This window comes from Aedes albopictus, chromosome 1 (assembly GCF_035046485.1).
Source record: "Aedes albopictus strain Foshan chromosome 1, AalbF5, whole genome shotgun sequence".
NCBI classification, from domain to species: Eukaryota; Metazoa; Arthropoda; class Insecta; order Diptera; family Culicidae; genus Aedes; species Aedes albopictus.
Window position 1 is genome coordinate 170,689,087 of NC_085136.1, and position 23,642 is coordinate 170,712,728.

The window sequence follows — 23,642 nt, forward strand, 5'->3', positions numbered from 1 at the left end:
AAATCTCGATGGAAATTAAGAGCTTTTTAATTAAAATCTAAATTGAAAATAAATTAACAAAATCAAGGCCCCGGAGGAGCTGGGTATCGTTTACCCAGATTTTGCCACCAACATCGGTAACCCAGATTTGAGTAAAGGTGCCTTTACTCAGTTTAGAGTAACTGCAGTTTTGCTCAGTCTGGGTCGCTTTGACACCAATCTGGGTAACTGAGGGTTAGCGTGTACATTCGGTTTGTTGACAATAATATGCAAGTAGTGTTTTAAAATAGTGCATAGAAGTTTCATTTATCTCCGGAAAATTGCTAGTTTTATGGGTCTAAATGGTTTAAACGCCACAGTTAGTTAACATTTTGTCTCCGTTTGTACACTGCACCAGGAATCTGCCATGGCATATCAAACGCTACGCCAGGAATATTTCCAAATTCCGATTGTTACCCGGGCGTACACGACGGCATGTGTAATCACAACATTATCCGTGGTAAGTTATCAACTAAATCGTAATGAAAAGTAAATGCAATTGCGGTAACAAAATACCGGGTAAATTATGGATAATACGGGATTTAAATTAATGTTATAGAAATACTTACATATTCTATGTATTATCGTAATGGAGATTAATCGTCATCATGAATCTGAAAATATGACGTGGCCTTATTCCAGACGCATTGTAAACACAATAATGAGCAATCAGTCAGTGGATGGCTGGGTTCCTTATTCACGGAATACATCCCAACAGACTCCAACTGGCTCTAATAGCCGAAACGGTAAACGCGTTGCAGCAAGAGCATTCTGAGGATGACGGGTTTGATTTCCGGTCGGCCCAGTAACTTCCCTTGGGCATAGAGTGTTCGAGCTCGCCACACAATTGTCATTGGCAAAGAAAGGTATCAATAACTCTGGAAGTACTCAGAGAACATCCCAAGATATCCCAATCGTAACCGACTTGCTTCTCTGTATGTTTTTTTTTTGTGGGCTTAGTCCGTAACTGATTTAAGAGAGGTTTAGGGCAACCCCCTGAAGAAAGCGTTAGTTCTTGAAGCCGCCGCCTTTGGTGGGGCGCCACGGGTTTGTTTACGGAATTTCAGTCTGCTGGCCAATCTGCTACGTGCGGATGCGAACTTTGTCGTACGTGATCGAGAAACGATTATTTACACATATTGTTCAATGCATTTAGTGAACTTTGTTAAATTTACAAGACGCACAAGTATGAAAATATATTTAGCCCATGTTAAACAACGCTTAAGTCAATTAAATGTGAATGTCGCGCCAGCTCAAACAGAAAAATCACTATGTTTTCAGCTTTATGCAACCGCCAATTCAAATTAGCACCACGTCCAGCACCAAATTTTTGGCTTCAATCTAGTTGTATGTGGATGACAGCCGTTTCATGGGGTTGGTTTAGGGTCGATTTCTTCACCCTGGCTTAAGCGTTAAACCAGGTTTAACTGTATGGGTAAGCCTGGCTTACCGGTTAAGCCGAGGTGAAGAAATCGGCCCTAAGGGCCTATTATAACTTTGACTGCGACATGCATCGATCTTGTTTTCTACACCCTGACTGGAACGAGTTTTTGCAGATTAATGATCCTGATGCTCTGCTACATGTACATACATACTGTGGTAATTCGATTTGTTATTCATATGATTATACTTTTCCACCATTATAATTTGGAGAAATAAACGACACCAGAAAATCAGCACTTCTTGACATTTTGAATACACACTTTATTATCCTGCCTAACAACCACTTCTAGACTACTTAGATGTACTTAGATGTATATGGCTATCACATCTCCTTTTCTATCGTTTTTTTTTTTTATTTGAGAGTAATCATTCATTTTATGTTATTTGGAGTATCTCAACGTGCTCTTCTTAGGTGCTTCAGTTCGAATCCGATTTCTTCAAATTAACGATCGTATTCTGCATTCTTGGGTATTTTTATAAGCTTCCTAATCATCCATATCGAACGTATTTTCTCCAAGAGCGAACTGCGCAACAGATCTTAAAAGCTAGCAATGGCATCTAACTTATTGATCTCTGAAATTAAACTCAATTTTAAATTTTAATGTTAAAAGACATACAGTTTGCACATGTCCCGAAGTTATTTTTTTACCGTTTACACCGCTAGTTTTATTAACAGTATCATTGATGCTGGAGCATACCCTGTTCACCCTTGCAAGGTTCACAGATTTGCTATTGTTGAACAAATCCAAAACTGCTTTCAGAGACTTGATCTTAAATTCCTGTTGAGTTACTCTACCCCACAGAAATATATAATAGATAAATTCATGAACTAAATAAGTAATAAAAATAGCTTTGTTTCCGCACAATTCATAAGAAGTATGTACATATGCATATTTCAATTAATACGAAATTTATATCAACTTTATTCAATTTAGTTATGATAGTGTTTTTTTTTGTATGCATTTTAAATGATTCTTTTCGCAATATTATAACAGATTGTTTAAACTTTGTCATTCTAAAAAGTGTATATAAATATAGATGTTCTCAGAGACTTACAACATTGTTGATCAGAAGGATGCTTTAAACCGACAATTCAATATTCAACTTCAATAGAACATGCTGTCATTTTTATTATGGAATCAATTTACCTCTTCACATTGTTTTTTTTTTATTGAATACAAAAGACTGCAGCACTGTTTGTTTTGTTTCCTAAAATATGAACATAACAAGTAGTAATGCAATTAAACTGTGAATATGGAAAGTTTCTTCATACTAGCTTTAGTAATACGCAAAGTATAAGTCCAAATTCTAGGATCGAGTAGAGACAAATCATACAGTAATTGTTTAAAATTGCGTGTTTCAAAATTCAAATCATTGGGAGAGGGTCATCAATGTACTATATTTAGGTACATGTGATGATTAAGTGAAAAGAGCTTCTGTTAACTAAATTATCACGTTTTTATTGCTCTCAAGATTACTTCTCTCAATTGTTTATGTTTTCAATTGAACGAATGAAACAGTGAGAAGTTATGTTAATTCGTTGATCCGTTCTCGTGCCAATGTGGCATACAACAATATTTCATTTTGTATATATGTAGGCATTTTTTTAATACGTGATTCTTTTGTTTAAGTGTAGAATTTATTTATCTATACTTGTAATAAATATCAAAGCATTGCTGCTGCATTGGAAATTCAATAACAATGTGAATCAAGTACTTGAAAACCATCTGTTTTAACTTATTTCAACCTTTTTATGTTAAGGATAATTCTCAGTAAAAAAACAATGACTTCAATAGCTTATTATACAAACATTTGTGCCCAATCAAAATTAAAAATTTTAGAAAAAATACCTTTTAATCACTATGGTGAGAAAACTGGTGTAATGCTGTAATTAGCTGTTTTTCTATCTATTCTTAAAGTGTTAGTATTTATGTGTATGTTATTTACATATTATATATTTTATCATCTCTATCATCTGTTCGAAATATTTTCTATAAAGTGACAGACAGAAAGAAAATATAGAAAATCAAATACACATTAAACCTGTAATTCAGTTCCGATGTGTCACCAATTTTATAGTATTTTCTGCCCTCAACTGTGTGCGTTTAGAACATATTGCAATGCAAGAATACCAAGCGGAGTTACTTGTGGAATTATGTGAACAAATATTACCTGTCAAGCAAAATTAAGTGAACATGTTGATACCAACTCGCAGTATGCATCGGTTTTCTGCTCATTATATATTGTTTTCTTAGGTCGATTGCGGAACACAGTACAGTGTAAAAATAATAAATTGAAACCATCCAATAAATATAATATTGATACTATTGGTGAAAATTCGGTAGAATACGAAGTGGAATTTGACATCACGATTAATTAAACCTCCACTTTTTGTATTCAGTATACTGCCGAGAATCGTATATCTGTCCCAATTGCATAGGAAATCCAGCAAAGATGGGACTGATATGCGATTCACGGCAGTATATGTAGGTGTAATATGAAACAATGTTTTGATATTACCTCATTTTTTCACTATTTACCTATTTTACGCATTGATACAATGTACTGATAATTATAATACAAAGTTAATGTTATTGTTCAATTGCACAAATCAAAATAAATGTAACATGTTGAACAAAATTATTTTGTAATCTTTATATAAGGTATTGCTTAACAACCAAAAGAGTGTTACATTGATTCGCCTCAATATAAATGGATCTCGTCTCAAGTAATGTGTCGAATTTTATAGCGTATTTCAGCACTGTATTATAGAGTAGATTCTCAGGACCCATGCTTTACTTCCAAAGAAGTATCCGCATTTTTGTGAGATTGTCGGAATAGGGATTTGATCCCAAGTCCTCAGCGTTGTTCTTCTTTATTTAAGCTATCTAAATGACTCATACCAGTCTCCTTGTTTTTTTTTTTTCTAATGAAATGTAATACACGTATTCATGATTTTTTTTAGTTGGCCTTACGGATAATTATATATTTGAACTCCGTCTTACTTTGAATGTAAAATTAATCTCTGTACATGAATGCACAATGCACCATAATGCATTTAATATTATTGCTGATAGTTATCTGTATTGAGATCTCGGCACCAATATGAACCAAATAGGCACTCTGAACGTGCAGTACGTCAGCGTTGTGTTTCTAGCGAAATTCTTTAGCAGAATTAAGAATAACAACTACTTATTTATTCCCATTTTTTTAATTTTCATTCATTTCAAATCTTGTATTTTTTTACAGTAGGTACCATACAAATATCATCCACGATGCTTTTTTAAGTGTATCTTTTGACCACTCGTCAAGTAGGCTTTGCCTGAGTATTTTTATTTTCATAACTGTCAAATTGTTTCAAAGTTGTAACCATAGAGGCTTGCACCAAAAACATAACCTCGCAAATTCTCATACAAAAAGTAAACATTGCCCTCAAAATTTTGAGGGCAATGTTTACTCGGATATAGGTTGACGCCGTAGGAGAGAAAGAGAAGGAGATAAAAAGTGACGTCACTGTGCAAGCTCCCATTGCCATTTCTCATGCAATGTCTCAGCAGTTATCCTCCTTTTCTACTAATGTAGCGGCTATCGCCTGTTTTCCTGCGAATTGCAGCGGCTATCGCCTAATTTTCTGCGTAATGCAGCGGCTATCGCCTGTTTTCCTGCGAATTGCAGCGGCTATCGCCTAATTTTCTGCGTAATGCAGCGGCTATCGCCTGTTTTCCTGCGAATTGCAGCGGCTATCGCCTAATTTTCTGCGTAATGCAGCGGCTATCGCCTGTTTTCCTGCGAATTGCAGCGGCTATCGCCTCATTTTCTGCGTAGTGCAGCGGCTATCGCCTGAAATTAGCATTTACCATGCCTTACTTTTTCTGCTTTTTCGCAGCGGCTGTCGCCTGTTTCCATGGAGTTCCATGGACTGTATTTCCTGATCCAAATGCAATGTCCTTCCGACCCGGAAGTGACAGAATTGTAATTTGTTCCCATTTTATCTTATGTAAATACCTGATTTTTATCTATTCCGATTACTCCTCGTCGCCAGATGTGGTAATTCGATTTGTTATTCATATGATTATACTTTTCCACCATTATAATTTGGAGAAATAAACGACACCAGAAAATCAGCACTTCTTGACATTTTGAATACACACTTTATTATCCTGCCTAACAACCACTTCTAGACTACTTAGATGTACTTAGATGTATATGGCTATCACACATACTTTTTGTACAGAACATTTTTCATTGCAATCGGTTTAGTATTTATGGCTCTACAGTTTAATCTAATCTAATCTAATCTAATCTAATACATACGCAGCCAGTACAAGAAAGCATCCTGGAAAATAATCAGGTTAGATTACGCCTGATCATTTTTCTTGTCAATATTGAAGCTTGTGGCATATTGAGAATATGACACAAGCGTCAAAGCGGCCAGGCTACTGCGCAGTATTTACCGCAAAGATGATTCTTGGAAATGCTTCGACTTCTACATTTTATTACATTTTGTGTCGAAACAATTCTAGAACCTACAGGGGTGGAAGGATGCGTGGACATACCGTACCAAACGCTCCATAATGTAAGAAATTGAATATAATTGAAGTATAATTATTATAGCAAAGGTAGTTAAGATTCAAAATAATTCCAAGCAACGTAGAAGTTAAAACGTATGAGAAAATCACTTCACAGAACCGATATTTTCGTAGTCATAAAGTAATTGGAAGGTACGCTGAAACCTTCAAATGGTCGCCCGAAAATCTAAAATGCACTCCGATATAAAAACGTCACGCGAAGAGAAAAATGGACCACACGACACCACCTTTTTTTGGTTTTCTCGAAATTTGTAAATTCACAATCTTATTTCTGTTGAAACTGGCACTGAAACTAATTTCATTGGGCGGGGTTTCTTGCCGGATGGCATAGTACCGTCATCCGATTGACCAGCAGATGCGCGAGAAATTCTCTTTTGGACGGCTCTTTCAAAACGCCCCTGAATCACTGAAACCGGTAATTTAACACCGCTCGGATCATTTTTCGCACTTGCCTACATGGCTAGTACATAGAATCACTCGCGAAATCACAATCCGTGGGGCGTAATGCCGGTCAAACAACCCGCGGAACGGTGAAAATCGATAGCAGGAAAACAAAATAACGTGACGAGCAATTGAAAACACGTCCGCGCGCGGCAACGACTACTGCGATCCTCCTATTTATGGCTCTACAGTTTAAGGTAAAAAAAAAAAAAGTGATATTTTTTAAAGTGTTTGTTTGGCCCAAGAGCCGTAGCGTGCGGTTGGCCAGGTTGGCCCCCGCCAAGGGCGTCAACCTCAGAGGGGGCGCCGAAAAGGCCTAAGGCTAGAAGGAAACTTTTTTTTACCTTAATTAACGAGATTTTTAACCCTAGACTAGTTCATCTCGGGAAAATAAGGAAACAGGATAACACAGTGGTGCTCAGGCTGGAGGATACCGCGGGCCAAATTTGCAATTCGGAATCGACCTGCGGGCCGCATAAAACATCGATGCACAAAAACAACAAAAAGAACAATTCTAAAGCATATTTCTGCTATTCTGCTATTCTGCTATTATCAACGCATCCCCTGGCTTTCGCCCATCTGCGTTGTCTTTTCACTAGGCAATACGTCTACCAATTGATGTTTATGGGCTTGCCGGACCAAGTCATGTAGCTAAGCCAAACACCCCACCTACAACTGTTGGGTAGGCACCATTGTCCCGCCCACTGGTCTTTTACAGCTAGTTGTAGGTGCATGTGTGCGTGTAAGTATTGGAGTGTGTGTGTCAGTGTTGGTGTATTGTAGGCGCCAACTCGTTCTAATCCACTCTGATAGCTAACACCCTATTGAACCATTACCCTTAAATTTGGCAATCTATGAAATAGAATGAGTTAAACGCCTGTAGAAAACAGTCAGTTAAATCAAACAAGGAATATTAGTATTAAAGCGAAGATACAACGAAGCAACGCCCCGAACCTCGAGAGCACAAACCCCAAGAACCAAATGACAGGCAGCGCCGATAAGTCGATCGACTGGCCACCATCAGTGAATAACCAATCGAGTAAACCCCCCAGCACAAACTGCCACCAGCTCTCCCGACCTGCGCCCAACAAATCCGAGGCACAGCCCAGCCTTAGCTTCACCTTAAAACCAAAATCTAGATTACAGAGCACAATACTTCCCAAGTAACCACACAGCTCGAGCCGCAAATCACGCACAACACGGCACAAATAAGACAAACACTACCACGCCCGTACAACCGAACCCGAACTAGAGTAGAGAAGGGTCTCTTTCCACTCCAACCCGGACTCAACTGCACCCACAGGGCAGCGCACCTCACCCACACCGCACTCATTCATGCATCACTGTCCGAGCCGCACGGTCACCTGGGTTGAGTCTATCTGCATGACCTCGCCCAACCCGTAACGCAGAGTTTAAGTCCCTCTCTTGCATTACAAAGTACTCCCTCTTCCCAAAAATCTGTGCGTGGTATAAATGAGATCTTAAGGCTGAAGAAATCGTCACCAATACAACCGCCAACACTGAGCACTCAATGATGTCGGCCTTATCAACGACGACCCCCTCAGTCCCAAACCCAATTATCCCACACTACCCAAGTAACCACCCTGCTGAAGCCGTAAGCACCGCACGCACAAAGCACACACACACACCGACACGCACCACCCCACACAAACCACCAAGGCCGAACAAAAGCGGAAAGCGGTGCCACCACTGCTGAATCACGACTTTTTCAGTATAATTCAGCAATCGTAGATCCATTCTTCGACCCTACTCAGCCCTAACGGTCCATAGCAATGCCTGTCAATATATGCGCCTCACACATGCAACCCCTACACCCTAACAGTATGGTCACTTGGGTATCCCTGGGTTTTGACATGATGGTCAGGGATCACAGCCATCAAAACGTTCCACACTTTATCAGGGCTTACGACCTGTAGACATGATGATTTCTCAATAGTTTCAAGCTCTTTCGGACCTTCCGCTATTGGAGACCATCATGGCTAGCGGTGTTAAAAAAAAAAAAAAAAAAAAAAAAAAAAAAAAAAAAAAAAAAAAAAAAAAAAAAAAAAAAAAAAAAAAGAACAATTCTAAAGCATATTTATTAAAAATCTGAACTGTTCAGAGCTTGTGTAAGGGTCAAACTTTATAATCTATTGCCCTTCGTGGAGTTCAATTTAGATTCATAAGTTTGGATGAGAAAAACGTTTGAGTTTCAAATTGAAATTCAAACAAACAATTTAGAAGTTGCCCCTAGAATTTCAATGAAGCCACTTCAAGAACTTGTCAAGCAGCTTTTACTAGAATTTCTTTTGAATCGCTCCAAAAAGGTTTGCTGGATTTTCTACTGAAATTTGTTGTGCTCCAGAAGGGTTTCGAGAAATTTCTTGAAGTTTCTTTTAGTTTTTCTAGAATTCTCTTGGAACACCTCCAAGAACTCCTCTTAGATTTGCCTTTGGAACTGTCCTGAAGTTACTTCAGGAATTCCTCATTAATCGTTTCCAGAAATTTCTCCTAGAATAGCTTCCGGATTTTTCCGAAAATTTTGCAGGAGTTTCTTGAAGATTTTAGTAAATTCTTTCCACAAGTCTCTTCTAAAGTTGATGAAATACTTCATCATGAAATTTCTTCAAAAATTAGATTTTTAACATTTGTTTCCGGAAGTTTCTTCAACATTATCTTCTAAAATTGCCGCATAAGTTGCTTCAAATTTATTGTTCAAATTTCCTCAGGCGTTCTAGGCATCTTTTGTGTCTTGATGCAGTTGGTCCTGGAATCTTGTTTGTAGTTACTTCTGAAAATTTTCTTGCTGTTGGTCGAGGAATTTATTCTTAAGTTGTTTAAGAAATTTCTGTTAGAGTGACACCAGAACATTTTTCTAGGATATGCTCCTATAATTTCCATGCAGTATCGCACCAACTTTCTCATTGAGTTAGTTCAGGTATATTTTCTCCACGATGATTTGCGTTTCTCCATATATTTCGTTTAGAGTTGCTTAAATTTTTTCTCCAATAATGTTTCCTGGAGTTTCTCCAAAAATGTATCCAAAAGTTTCTCCAAATAGGCACAGGAGACGCTTTATGAATATCGCCTGAGATTTTATTTTTCTTTAAGTTCGTTCAGGAGTTTCGCTTGGACAATTCAAATTAGATTCGTAAGTTTTGTTTCGAAAAATATGTGAGTCTTATAATACAGCAGTGGAAATTAAACAATATTGGCAAACAAATTGAGATTTGTTGAGAACTTAGTCAAAAACTTCGTGCTTTGTGTTTTTATGTTCTTCGGAAAGGCGAAATGTGAAATATTTTCTCAGCGTTGCATTGACTGCGCTTAAAAACTGCAACTAATTTTTAAATAATACAAAATTACATTTTTAACAAACTTTCATTTGATTCGTACCACTTATAAACAACTATAAGCTGGCTTCGTGACTTAGCTGAAATGCCGAAATATTTCGGAGTTGTAATTTCGAATCTTACCAGAACGGATTGTTCTTTTTGTTTATTTTATCATTTAATTTGTGTTCAGCACTGTGAAAATTGATCAGCATTTTTTTTTGTTTGGTTTCTTAATAAATTGAATAAGCTATTTCAAATAATCGTTCCAAAATTTTGATTCGTCTTAAAGAACTCCGCGGGCCGCATCTTAAGGCTTGAAGGGCCACATGCGGCCCGCGGGCCGCAGGATGAGCACCACTGGGATAACACTATTGTTTTCTTGAATGTTATCAAGCTTTCACTATTTACAGTATCTGGGATTGTGGCTACTTCCAAGGATTTCAAGACATTTATGGAAATATTGTATAGTGTTAACAAGAAGTATTTGAAATGGAAAATATTTGTAGTAAAAAAGCCCAAAAAAATAAATTGAACTGAAATAGCATCATTTGAATATTTTGTACTGAACTCTTGTAAATCTATCAGAAACCAGTTTATTCGTTTTCACCGCAAGAAGTCGCCAATTCCTTATTCTTATTTCCTCAAAACAAATTAAATATTCCAGGAGCTCCTTCATAAATTTCAACAGGCATTCTTCGGAATTTCTCGCTAGGTTTCTTTCGAAAGCTCTTTCAAGAAATTCTTACGGAAATTCCTCGAGTGATTTTTTTGGAAAATTTTCAAAGAATACCTCCAGAAATTCTCACAGATACTTCTACATGGATTATAAAAAAAAGAATCATACTAAAAAATGTTCTAGAGATTAATTTAGAAATATTTCCATGGTTTCCTCCAGAAATTTCTCCAGTGAGGCTTCCAGGAAGTTATCTCTCTCTCTCTTCTTGGCGTAACGTCCTCACTGGGACAAAGCCTGCTTCTCAGCTATGAGCACTTCCACAGTTATTAACTGAGAGCTTCCTCTGCCAATGACCATTTTGCATGTGTATATCGTGTGGCAGGCACGAAGATACTCTATGCCCAAGCAAGTCAAGGAAATTTCCTTTACGAAAAGATCCTGGACCGATCGGGAATCGAATCCGTCACCCTCAGCATGGTCATACTGAATACCCGTGCGTTTACCGCCTCGGCTATATGGGCCCTTATAGCCCTAGTTATCAAGAAATTTATTCAGATTTTTTTTTTCAAAGAATACCTCCCGATATTCTCCAAGGATTTTATTAGATATTCTTCCACAGTTTCCAAATTTCTGCAGAAATTCTTTTGAAAAACCTTTCATGGTTGAATTATAAAAAGTTTCTCCAAAGAAAGTCCTCCACAGATTTCTTCAAAAATAATGATCCACAGCTTTAAAAGAAGGTGATGATTCCAAAAGCAGTTACGCCCTTTTGAAATGTTGGTGTCGAATTATTCTATTTCACAATTTTTTCTCTGTGTTTCTCCAGGAAAATAATCAATGATTTTCTTTACAAATTCCCTTCAGAGATTCCTATAACATATCGTTAGGGATTACCGTGTGCGCACCTAACTTTGCGCAGGTCCAAACTTTGCGCATTCTTGTAAAAAAACGAAACAAATAACTAAATGTCAACATATTCACCAGTTTAATCATTGCACTAGCATTGTGTAAACAAAAACATTATTTGACAAATATTTAATTGCCATAAAATCTTTGTTTATGTTGAATAATGAACAAAAAATACACAAAAACGTCAAAACCTGCTTCGCCTTACCACGGTTGCCAAGAAATAACTCTACTAAAAATCGACATTTTCCTCGATAAAAATGTGCAACGATGATTAATTTTGCAGTTAATTGACAAAAAAGGTGATATTCTAGTAATATCAATCACAGTTCGTAAGAAATTTTTCAATTTAATTAGTAAATAGTGGTGCGCAATGTTTGGAACCATTATTTGCACTGTGTTCCTAATTTTTGCGCACTTGCAGTAAATGCTTGTTGAACGTGAATACATAACTTATGAACCATTTAAATATAATGTAACACCAGTACTGATAATTTCAGGCCTGCCTCTCCGCCATGTAGCAAATTTTGTATCGAAATTAGTAGAAAATTGTATGAACCGTAGCACTATGGCAGGCACTCTCCATCTGTCTACAATGAGACGTGAATTGTGAACAGTCCTTCATTTGGATTTTCCGGCGGTCAATGTTAGGGACGATTCAAATATGACGTCCACCATTTTTAAGACTTTTAGAACCCCCTCTTCCCCTGGGCCACCCCGTCACGCTTCATAGTATACCTAATACATGGCATATCACACTTTCTCAGACTACCCCAGCCCCCTCCCCCCAAAAGATGGGCGTCATATTTAAATGACCCCTTATTGTTCCTATCCGTAACGGTCACTTCATTTCTCAGGAAGCTTTTACCTTTGATCTTTAGCCACAGGAAACAACCCCTCATGAAGTTTGGATTGTTCACACGGTAGGTGCCTACCGTATGCGTGATAATGTTTGCACCATCGTACAAATAAGGTACAAATATCACCTGTACACACAATGTCTTGGTTTTTATTGCATGCACGTAAGCTCTAACTCATATCACAGTAGGTTGCGGGTAAAAAAATCCGATTTCTTAAGTTTGAAATTTGCACCATGAAGGGGTAGCAGCGGTAGTCGGGACTTGTCCACAAATCCGCAAATGTTAAAAAAAGACATTTCAGCAATGTTCAGGAAAACCGTAAAACAGTCTTAGACCGAAAAAAAGCAAGGGCAACTATTCCCGAAGGTGTCCACTGGTCGTCCAAGGTTAACATGGATTAAGAAAGCTATCGCTGCCACCAAAAATAAGATTTGGGTGAATTATATGCGCCCAATGAGAAAAATGGCGAAGAAACGCGAAATCAGCGACTTAACGGCATGGTATATCGAAAAGGAAAATTACGGTGGCCTTTATGATCCTTCGATCGTAGAAAAAAAACTTACATTATTACCAATGGCATCCAGGAGCTACGAGTAGCGCCATATTAGAAAGTCTTGAATTTGCCCGAACGCAACCTCCATTTTTTTTCGATTTCCGAAAAACTATCGATCCGTACCAAATTCCAGAATCAATAGTTATTATAACTTTTGTTTGTGTGTCAATGTCTACACCATTAGGCAATGTCAAAATAAAAAAATAAATTCAAAAATGGTTAATCTTGACTTTGACACTACCACGGATACTTTTCGACATTTGCGCGTGGACAAATCACGAGCTAGGTTGCCACTTTATCATTATGCAAGTGTTAAACTAAGAAAATCAACACTTTTTATTCACAGCCTACTATGATATGAGTTATAGCTTAAATGCCTGCAAATAAAACCAATACATTGTCTTCACAAGTAAAACTGGAATTTTATTTAACGATGGTGCAAACATTATCACGCATACGGTAGTACGAACCGCAGACAAAATCAAGAGCTCCGGAGGCCTCCGTTCCCCCTCCCTCGTAGGACAAAATATTTCAACAAAGATCAATTAAGGGCACACTACCTGATCTGAATAACTTTAGTTTAATAAGCAAACATTAAATAATAGCATTTTTGATTACTTTTTTGAGCAATTCATAGCATGCGCAAAGTTAGGCACACTATGCGCAAAGTTAGGAACAATCGAAGATTTTGTGCGCAAAGTTAGGAACAAGGCAATGAAATAGTTTTTCTATTTTAAGTATTTTTTGGTTAATATTATGATTTTTTTTATATTGCAGACTCAAAATAGGATCATTAGTCTATCGTATGAGCATGTTGTTCATGATATATTTTGTTTGTTTGTATTTTTTATAACGACTAGAAATTTGATTTTTCTTAACTGCGCAAAGTTTGGTACATACACGGTACTTAGAAACCCTTCAATAGATTTCCTCAGTAATTCTCCGTAGATTCCCATAGATAATCATGCAAGTATTCCCTTAGAAATCCTTTTGTCTATGAAAATCATTTCAGATTTTTTTGCAGAGATTTTTTAAAAGATCTTGTAAAAAATTCTTTAGAAATACGACCAAAGTTTCCTTTTGAAAATCTTCAAAAGATTCTTTAAGAAAGAAGAAATCACTCACTTTACACATCAAATCTCCCATTGATTCCTTCGGAAATCGTTCCATGTTCACTAGAGATTGCTCCATAAATTTCTGCTAGAATTCCAGCAGAAAACCCCTCATGAATTTCCTAATAAACTCCTTCAAAAGATCATAAATTTTAAATGCCTTCCAGAAATTTTTCCAGGTCTTCCGTTAGAAAACCTGCCCTTGATTTCATCCCAAATTTCTTCAAAAGTTTCTTTTGAAAGTCTTCAATGGATTCCTATGAAAATACCTCCAGATATTTTACCAGTTTTATGGTAAGAGAACTTCAGAAAAAAAACCTAGAAAAAAACCTTTGGTAAGTTCATTGGAAAACTCTGGTAAAACCAATTGAACAAATCACCGGAAATTGGTAAAATAGATTTTTGAGGATTCTTGAAATCCCCTGAAACTCAATTAACCCTTCAGGACGCGTATCTTTGAAAAAAGTACAACATTACCTAAAACCTCGCTCTTAATGTACAAATTTTGAAGAAACTTTGAGAAATAAAATGAATATCTACATTTTTTTTTCATATTAACAATGTCTAATTGTCGAGGGGCGTCAATCTGGATGCTTGCCAAGGGTGTCATGGGACCACGTTACGGCTCTGAAAGATTCCCAAATAGTAAGTCTCTTGTTTCGACTAGAAATCCTCTACATAGAGATAAGCGGAAGTTACATATGTCGATTCGGCAACGCTGTTCATTTTGTTTACATCAGCTGCCAACACTTGCTACAAAGCTATGATGTTGAAACTTTGTGCGTGACTTCGTAGTGGTTCAAGTTGTTTTGTTTACATTTTCTAATTATGGTAGATTTTTTTTTCAAAATTTTGAAAAAAAAATAGCGGAGCAATCGATGAAATCTGAAATTTATTGCATAGTTTTAAGCTAAACAAATCGGCAGAACTGAAGCAAGAAGCAGCAATGAAAGTTTTTTCGAGAAGTGCAGCAACAAAAGTTTCGTCATAAGCTTGAGCTTTTGAAAACAGAATTAATTAAATTCTATCTTTTTACTAAGCTTACATATACCGTCAATTTCTCGATATTAAAAATAAATAATTTTAATTTATTTAGTTCGGATTGCAATACCGTTCAATCGACACCTTCTTACGAACGATCAGCCTGTTCATTTGGCTCACACTTTGACATTTCTTTCTGCACGATTGGCTTACAATGGCCGCCTCCGCAGATCTCTATAATGTAGGATGACTATTCAAAATTAAAAATTAGAAAAATCAAAAACTGAAATTCACGAAATCGAGAATCAAAAAGAATTATCTTCCAAAACATGTTTAAATCGATTTTAGATGACGAAAAATGATATTTAGATCAAAATCAAAAATTTGGGTATTAGAGGGTTAAATACGCTGTTGCGATAACATTTCGCGACTGTATTTTAGCGTATACAAACCGCTAAGTGGGAACCAAGTTTCTATCGAGGTTAAGAATAAGAAACGGAATAAGAAAGCAAAGTAGTGGACTTGTGAATTATATGCCGCTTGTAGTCACATCATTAGGTGGCGCGAATTAATTAGAATAATAAATTTTCTTTGATTGATAGTGTAGAATAAGTAAGTAAAACCAGGAAATATTTGGATAGTGTACTAATGAAGTGTCCTTCAACCAGACTACAGCTAACACCACATAGATCCGGCAAAGCCGATGCCAGCTGACGTTTGCCAAACTGGATGATAGGGCAAAGAAGAAAGTTGCACTGAAAAATTGTAATATGATCATACAAACATTATTATAAGTGAATTAATAAAGTGTTTATTTTAGCTTTAGCTTATCCACCTATCTGGACGGTTTTGATTTGCTGAAAGAATTTCAGCCCACGACCATTTGCTCTACCCTTCGGCAACACTAAAGAATTTTTCATTAAAATTCTAATCTAATGGAGGTACAGTGTGAGAAATGCAAATCATCAGCACTATTGGCGAGATGCATTACTTGCTCACTCTGCGAGAATCACTATCATTATGAGTGCGTGAAGATGAACAATTCCACACCTCAGCCTGATTGGAAATGTAATCAGTGTGCGTCGTCAACACAGACCAATCAAACAGCTGTGGATCTACAACAACTACAAGACACGCTATCGTTGGAGAGGAAAGCTTCCGATAGGCGCTTTGATCTCTTGCAGAAACGCCTCGACGCATTGAGAGCACAAATTGAGAGGGCACCCATACCTACAAACATGAGTGCGAGTCAGCTGTTGGTGACAGAAGTTGACCAACCTTCCGACGATGGAACCTCGCAAATGAGTATGAATGAGAGCAGCAGCACGCTAGAATCTGGGCTGCAGAGAATGTTTGCACGGCAGGTTATTCCATCGGACTTACCTGTATTCACGGGAAAACCTGACGAATGGCCCATCTTCATCAGCTGCTACAACAACTCTACGAAGGCATGCGGGTTCACCAATGTAGAAAATCTCATGAGATTACAGCGATGCCTTCGTGGTCCTGCTCGCCTTGCCGTTGGTAGTAAGCTACTGCTGCCCGAATGCGTAACTCAAGTTATCGAGACTCTGCAGTTGCTATATGGAAGACCCGAGCTGTTGATATCAACTCTCATCTCTCAGCTGCGTGAGACACCGGCGCCGAGAGATAATGATCTCAACTCGTTGATCGCCTACGGTTTAGCCGTTCAAAATGTGTCCGATCATATGATCGCAGCTGGATTGGAATCGCATCTAAATAATCCCTGTCTGTTACAGGAGATGATAAGCAAACTTCCAACACACTTGAAACTGCAATGGGCTACACGCAAGCAAGAATACGGCACTACAACTATCGCTACCTTTAGTAAATACATGTCCGAGTTGGTGAAGTCTGCGAGTTCGGTTACGTCAAATATCACACTGGAACAAAACAATGATCGGGATGAGAACAGCGACGACAGTGATGACGACAGAGAGTCAATTCGATCCACTCCAAGTAGTAGCCGCCGAAGGAAACGAAATCGATGTTATGTATGCGGAGAAAGCAGTCATCGAGTTTCGAATTGTTCAGCTATCACTTCTATGCCTGTTATTAAACGTTGGGAGATTGTGAATCAGCTAAAGCTATGTCCGTGTTGCTTAAATCGACACTTGCCATGGCCATGCAAGACAGTTAAAAACTGCGATGTACACGGCTGCAGGATGAAGCATCACCCGTTGCTTCATTCATCGAGTGACGGTGTTACGACAAGTGGATGTTCTGTTGATGTAGGTAGCCACAATCGTACCATACTAAAATACATTCCTGTAACTGTGTACGGAAAATCCAAAAGGATTGACACATTCGCCTTCATTGATGAAGGTTCATCGAGAACAATGCTAGAAACCGCGCTTGCAGAAGAACTTGAAGTCGATGGAACACCTGATACTCTGAGCCTAAAATGGATTGATGGTCAAGTAAAAACTATTCCTACGAGGAATGTAACTATCGGGATTTCTGAGAAAGATAATGTGAATCAATTTTCGTTGACGGATGTTTGTACAGTCAGTAATCTTGATTTGCCAATTCAAGATTTCGACTCGATGATGTGTGAATATCCACTTGCACAATTGCCACATCTAAAGTATGAACGAGCCAAACCGCGTTTATTGATTGGTTTATCTGGATCAAAATTAGTAGTACCAACTGAGGTTCATTTGGCAAAAAATAGTGGTATGATTGGTTTTAAATGCTCTTTAGGCTGGTCATTTTACGGAAGTTTATGAAGTATTGAATGAAACGCGAAATGATCCCTTTTTTGTTGTAACCCATCCACTGAAATAGTTGTGTTACGGGGGGGAGGATGTTGCGATAACATTTCGCGACTGTATTTTAGCGTATACAAACCGCTAAGTGGGAACCAAGTTTCTATCGAGGTTAAGAATAAGAAACGGAATAAGAAAGCAAAGTAGTGGACTTGTGAATTATATGCCGCTTGTAGTCACATCATTAGGTGGCGCGAATTAATTAGAATAATAAATTTTCTTTGATTGATAGTGTAGAATAAGTAAGTAAAACCAGGAAATATTTGGATAGTGTACTAATGAAGTGTCCTTCAACCAGACTACAGCTAACACCACATAGATCCGGCAAAGCCGATGCCAGCTGACGTTTGCCAAACTGGATGATAGGGCAAAGAAGAAAGTTGCACTGAAAAATTGTAATATGATCATACAAACATTATTATAAGTGAATTAATAAAGTGTTTATTTTAGCTTTAGCTTATCCACCTATCTGGACGGTTTTGATTTGCTGAAAGAATTTCAGCCCACGACCATTTGCTCTACCCTTCGGCAACATACGCTATTCCTCGTTGCCACTAGCTATTCAGCGACATTCATTTTTTGACAATCAAGTTGATTTTTATATGAAAACGGCTACTTTGTAACGGGTACTCAAGTAACCGGTAGAATACAAGTAGTCGGTAAATCCACAATATTTTCGATGAATATGGAGTGTTTGAAATTGTAAGATTTCCTTAAATTTTTAAGGATATGCCGTATTTTCAAAATGGGGAGACTTGATCCCCCTTTTCTTGGTTTGTACTGAAGTTATAATTATCTGACACATTTTATCGTTGAATAGACTAGAATTCCAAGTAAATAGAGGCTTCCGAATAAAATTTTATTTTTCACATGTATAATGTGTGTGTAATCTTCGAGGGATCAAGTCTCCCCATGGCACTGTTGTGTATACTAAGCTGAATTAATTAAAATATGTTAACAACAGTCTTATTTGGATAAATAAGTTTGAAAGTATTTTATTTAAACTATGTGCTGTGAAATTTTGACACGATTTGGTTCAATTTTCACAAAGTTATTGAGATTTTTCGGAATCGCTCAAAAGATTTCTGAATGACTGAAAACAAACAATCAGCCGTTAAAAAATAATGCAATGTACAATCGAAATAACTTGTAGCCAAAACATAGTCGTTTGTCCAGGAGTAGTTTTGGAAAAAATTATGCTAGAAAAAAAAAAATGTTTCTGATTCCGAGCAAATATGGGGGAAACAAGTCTCCCCAGGGATCAAGTCTCCTCAGTCTCCCCTACATCAAACCGTTTTTAATTAGATTTAGTTTTAGATTTTATAGAGGCATTTTAAAAACTTCCTCTGTGTTATAGGGATAGGATTTTTTCAAAACACCATCGTTCTTCTTCTTCTTCTTCATGCAACAACAAATCATCAATTGATTATTCACGAGTGGAAAAGTTCGCAACAAATTCAGTTTTCGTTTTGTCTGCAACAAAAATTTTCGAGATCATGTCATTATCTGTTACCAGTTGGGAATCCCCAACTTGGGATACTGAGTAATTGCCGCGTCTTCTTTGTTGCTTGTTTTGTGCCTCTTTTATCTGACAATCTCTTCACTGGCCAGCATAGGTCCTAAAGTCGACAATGTCGGAGAAGTTTCGTCCGTCAGTCAGGACATGGTCGATTTGGGATTCCGTTTGTAACGATAGGAAGGCTGTACTGAAAATAAGTGCTATGTATGGCCATGTTCTTAAAGGCGAGGAAATCAATCAGTCGAAGACCGTTTTCGTTCGTCAGCTGGTGTCGGTCTAAATTCGCCTTCTGGCCAACCTGAGCGTTTAAGTCTCCTATATGATGATCTTGACGTCATGTTTTGGGCAGCTATGGTGCTCACGCTTGAGCTGCGCGTAGAATTCGTCTTTGTTATCTTTGGTGCTTCCGGTGTGTGAGCTGTGCACATTTATTATGTTAAAGTTGACCCTCAACTTGCACATTCTTTCGTTGATCGGGCACCAACCGATCATGCGCTCCTGCATATCGCACATCACTATAAATGCTGTTTCCAGCTCGCGTGTATAGTCGCAGCTCTGGTAGATGGTATGGTTACCTCTAAACGTTTGCAGCGCTACAATGTCGATCCCGCGGTCCATCATTACATCGGAAAGTATGCGGGTGCACCCGATGTAATTGAGAGATCTGTAGTTCCACGTATCGAGCTTCCAATCGCAAGTCCATTTGTTCGCTGGGATCATTGCCGTTGGCCTCGGTTCGTATCTCCTGTTGATTTTTCGGTGCTTGGGTTTTTACGGCCCGCTCGCAGGGCACAACAACAATCCTTTCGTTTACTGTCCGGAGGGACCCAGTAAGTTTACCAAAACGAACCCCTCCGTCTCTGTCAGCATACGATCAAAGTTCCCACCGGGGTTGGTTACTCGATCTTCCCTAAGGTTGTTCGTATCCCACCGATTCCACGCGGAGGTAGGGATCGGAGTTGCAGAAGTTGAGAGGATGAAGGACCTTAAGTACAAGAGGCCTGAATCGCATACGCAATTTGTTGCGTAATATCTAAAAACTTCCTGCTGTAACACGTACAAAACTTCATATTTCTATGGAGGTCTTTCATTTGAAGCTGAACAAATTTGGCATCCGTCTTGGATATGGCCGCCATTTTGAATTTTATCATTTTATGCTATTTTAGCTGTGTTCGCATTTTCAACTACTTCTTGTAAATCTAAATTCATCGCTAGAAAGCTGAAAGTCTCATTTTTTCAAGTGAGCAGCCATAAGATACTGTGAAAACGCAAAGCTGCACATTATTTTTATTTATTTATTCACATCGTCTTCAGGTTAACTGTACAGACTGTATTACTTAATATTATGGTTTCTACAAAACTAAACTGAGATTTACAACAAAAGCACAATACTAAAACGTTCACTTAACAATTCATCATTTTTAAACATTACATATTAGAACTAAATCAAGTACATCACATTGAAAATATCAACAAACGTAACAAATTAAATACAAAGCCATTTAACAAGAATAATAACTGCAGTTTATACGGGCACAAGAATCGTGTAACAATTTATATATCAATTTCATATACAGGACTGCGGGCATTAAACTGTTTCGTTCCTTAGCGCTAGTGGTTTCCATGGGTCGTTTTTCCTACGAGCAAACTCACGAAACTTTATCCCGCGTGGCCAGGTAGTAGCAGTCATGGCTAGTATTTTCCAACGGTTAGCCAACACAATCTTGAATGAGATGTAATCCAGATCATCGCAACTCTTCCAACGAGGTACTAATTTCGTTACTTCCAAACACTCGGGTTCCGGAGCACAGAGGGACTGCGATACCAGGCGCGCTATATCGTTTTCTGTCACCCGTCGGTCGACGTTTGTTAAAAGCAGCGAAAACGAATCATTAGATGTGTGCCTAGGCAAGTGCGATATATTGGATGTACAATCACTGGCATTGTTTAACGGTTGCGGCGGAGAGTTGATTGGTGTTGAGTGTCGTTGTGCTGGAGCAAATGAAGAAGATGATGCGATTGCAATAGACAATTTCGCGATCGAATTGTTTATGGATCCGATTTGCAATTTGATTTCCTCGAGTTCTGTTGTAAATGAAGAATTATCCGACGGTTGAACCTTGGGAGATTCTGGAGTGCAATCTCTGGTCTTGCGATATTGGAAAATGCAATCGTCACATATCCAAACGATATTGTTGGATAGGGCAAATAATTGATCCTCAGTAACAGAAACACACGCAGCGTGGAACTTTTTGGCGCATTTTCCCTCTCACACAGTGTAAAGACAGTGAAGAGTGTCAATGTCTGCGGCGCATTTCTTGCACTGATTATCCATTACGCTTGACTGTTACTCTCTAATGGCTTCAACGAAATCACTTTGAATTTTTCAATAATTCCGATCTCCTTAACAGTTTAGACACTTAATTTGTCAACACACGGGTCGAGCACAGGAGCATCAAGCACTACGAACTCAAATATTGAATTACTTAAGCGGATTTCACGTAGTAATAAGTTCGAAACCGGAGCAATAAAATAGCGTTTAACTCAAGCGAAACAACAGCGTAATGTTAGTTCTCCCATAACCCAAAGAACATAAATAAATAACTGCCGATCACGAAACCTTTCGAACTGAAACCCGTTTTTTTTTTCAGCATTTAGAGATCGTGACACCGTTTCAACTCTACTTCAACCCAACGTTAATCCTTAAACACTATCAACTATGGCGGTTAGGAACCACATTCTTATTTTTCGGAACGTTTGGGTTCAATTTTCTGTTCAACATGATATTCACATACAGGTATGTACACCACAACAATTTTGAGCCCACTGTTGGGCAGAGCAAAAAAATGTATTCATTTGATTGCGATGTTTCCTCTTTTCAGGTATTGCCGAATGCTAGAAGAGGGGTCTTTCCGCGGAAGAAGTGCGGATTTCATCATGATGTTCCTGTTCGGGGGATTTCTGATGATTGTATCCTTTACAAAATTGAGTTTAAAAAGGCCTTCAATTAGGAAGTCTATTGTGTCACTGCAGTGGTATTCACAACCTTAATCTATAGTTTTATTTTAGTGATATTGAAAATTTTTATTTCAAAGGCAAAGAACACATATTCCTTAACTAACTTTATTAGATTTTTGCGTTTTTTGTTAATCTTCTGTTTCTTGGGCAAGCGTTTACTATAATGTTGGTGTACGTGTGGTCTCGTAGGAATCCGTTCATTCGAATGAACTTTTTCGGAATACTTAACTTTCAGGTTCGTTTTCTGCTGATTTCTCAGCTTCCGCTTATTGATGTTGATCTATGTTCCTTCTTTCACAGGCGCCATATCTGCCGTGGGTGTTATTGGGATTTTCGGTGCTTATCGGTAACACCATTTGGGTAGATTTGATGGGAATAGTCGTAGGACACATCTATTACTTCCTGGAGGATGTATTTCCGGATCAAATCAATGGCTTCCACGTTCTGAAGACTCCTCAGTTCCTGTAATGCAATTGAAGGTTTCAGTTTTAGCAAATCATGTAATTATGTTTATTTTTACGTTCCACAGTAAAAACATTTTTGACGAGCCGATTGAAGATGCAGACTATACTGCATTGCCAGAGGATCGACCTGGTGGATTCAACTGGGGCCGGGAAGAGGCTAACAATGCAAACGAAGCACAAAACAATGAGCGGCGGAATGATAACTAATGGCACATTGTTATTTTTTAATGAGTACAGTTTAAAGAATGGAGATGCATGCAAAATTTGATGTGCTCAGGCTGTAGGATGATAAATTATATTGTTTATGAATTGTTCATTTTGGTGTAATACAATCTAATTGTCTATGAATCGTAAAAAAAGATTTTTTAATGCTTACAATATATCACCGAATTGAATAAAAATTTAGAGTAGTTCAATGTACGAAATTGTTTTTTATTAGCTTAGAGGATTGGGCGTGATTTTCCACATTCCACATTCATAAAGGGTCATTAATATATCCATCTCTGACGCATTGCATTGGTGTCCAACGGAACCATGAAGAGGTACTTAGCACATTTATGCTGCCACTATGTCATGACTGCTAGGAGCAATTCCACACGGAACTTGACTTAAAACATCTTTCTGTCTCCTTCCGGGGTATGACAGAAAACATAGGACACCTACTTTGGCTGCTAATCATCAACTGCAGGTCAACTTCAAAAGTCTCAGCTCCACGCATGACAATATACTAGAACAAATAGAAAATATGTTCACGGAAATAAAGCAAAATATTTCCAGCGTCGGCAGCAGCAGCAAAAAGTGTGCCACCGACTTAAAACAACAGTGCCAGCGCTCTTCGAGACATCATTGGCAGATAACAGCATTAGAAATTAATTAACTGTTCGCTGCCTAAACTAATTCTGCTATTTTGATGTTCTGCTATTATCAACGGAAGTTAA

General features: G+C 38.0%; 2 protein-coding genes across 2 annotated transcripts; both read left to right on the forward strand.

Moving 5' to 3' along the window:
• The first annotated feature begins 210 nt into the window (after nucleotides 1–210).
• Nucleotides 211–22,950, forward strand: LOC115266711 (derlin-2). Its single transcript, XM_062851827.1, has 6 exons — nucleotides 211–478; nucleotides 21,874–22,019; nucleotides 22,105–22,192; nucleotides 22,353–22,475; nucleotides 22,541–22,704; nucleotides 22,770–22,950. Exons 1-6 carry the CDS (start codon nucleotides 386–388, stop codon nucleotides 22,909–22,911), a joined length of 756 nt encoding a protein of 251 aa, XP_062707811.1. The 5' UTR covers nucleotides 211–385; the 3' UTR covers nucleotides 22,912–22,950.
• Nucleotides 487–21,865, forward strand: LOC115265714 (uncharacterized). The gene is made up of 2 exons (XM_062850157.1): nucleotides 487–15,679; nucleotides 15,735–21,865. The coding sequence occupies exon 2, from the start codon at nucleotides 15,850–15,852 to the stop codon at nucleotides 17,662–17,664; it is 1,815 nt and encodes a 604-aa protein (XP_062706141.1). The 5' UTR covers nucleotides 487–15,679; nucleotides 15,735–15,849; the 3' UTR covers nucleotides 17,665–21,865.
• Nucleotides 22,951–23,642: the final 692 nt, after the last annotated feature.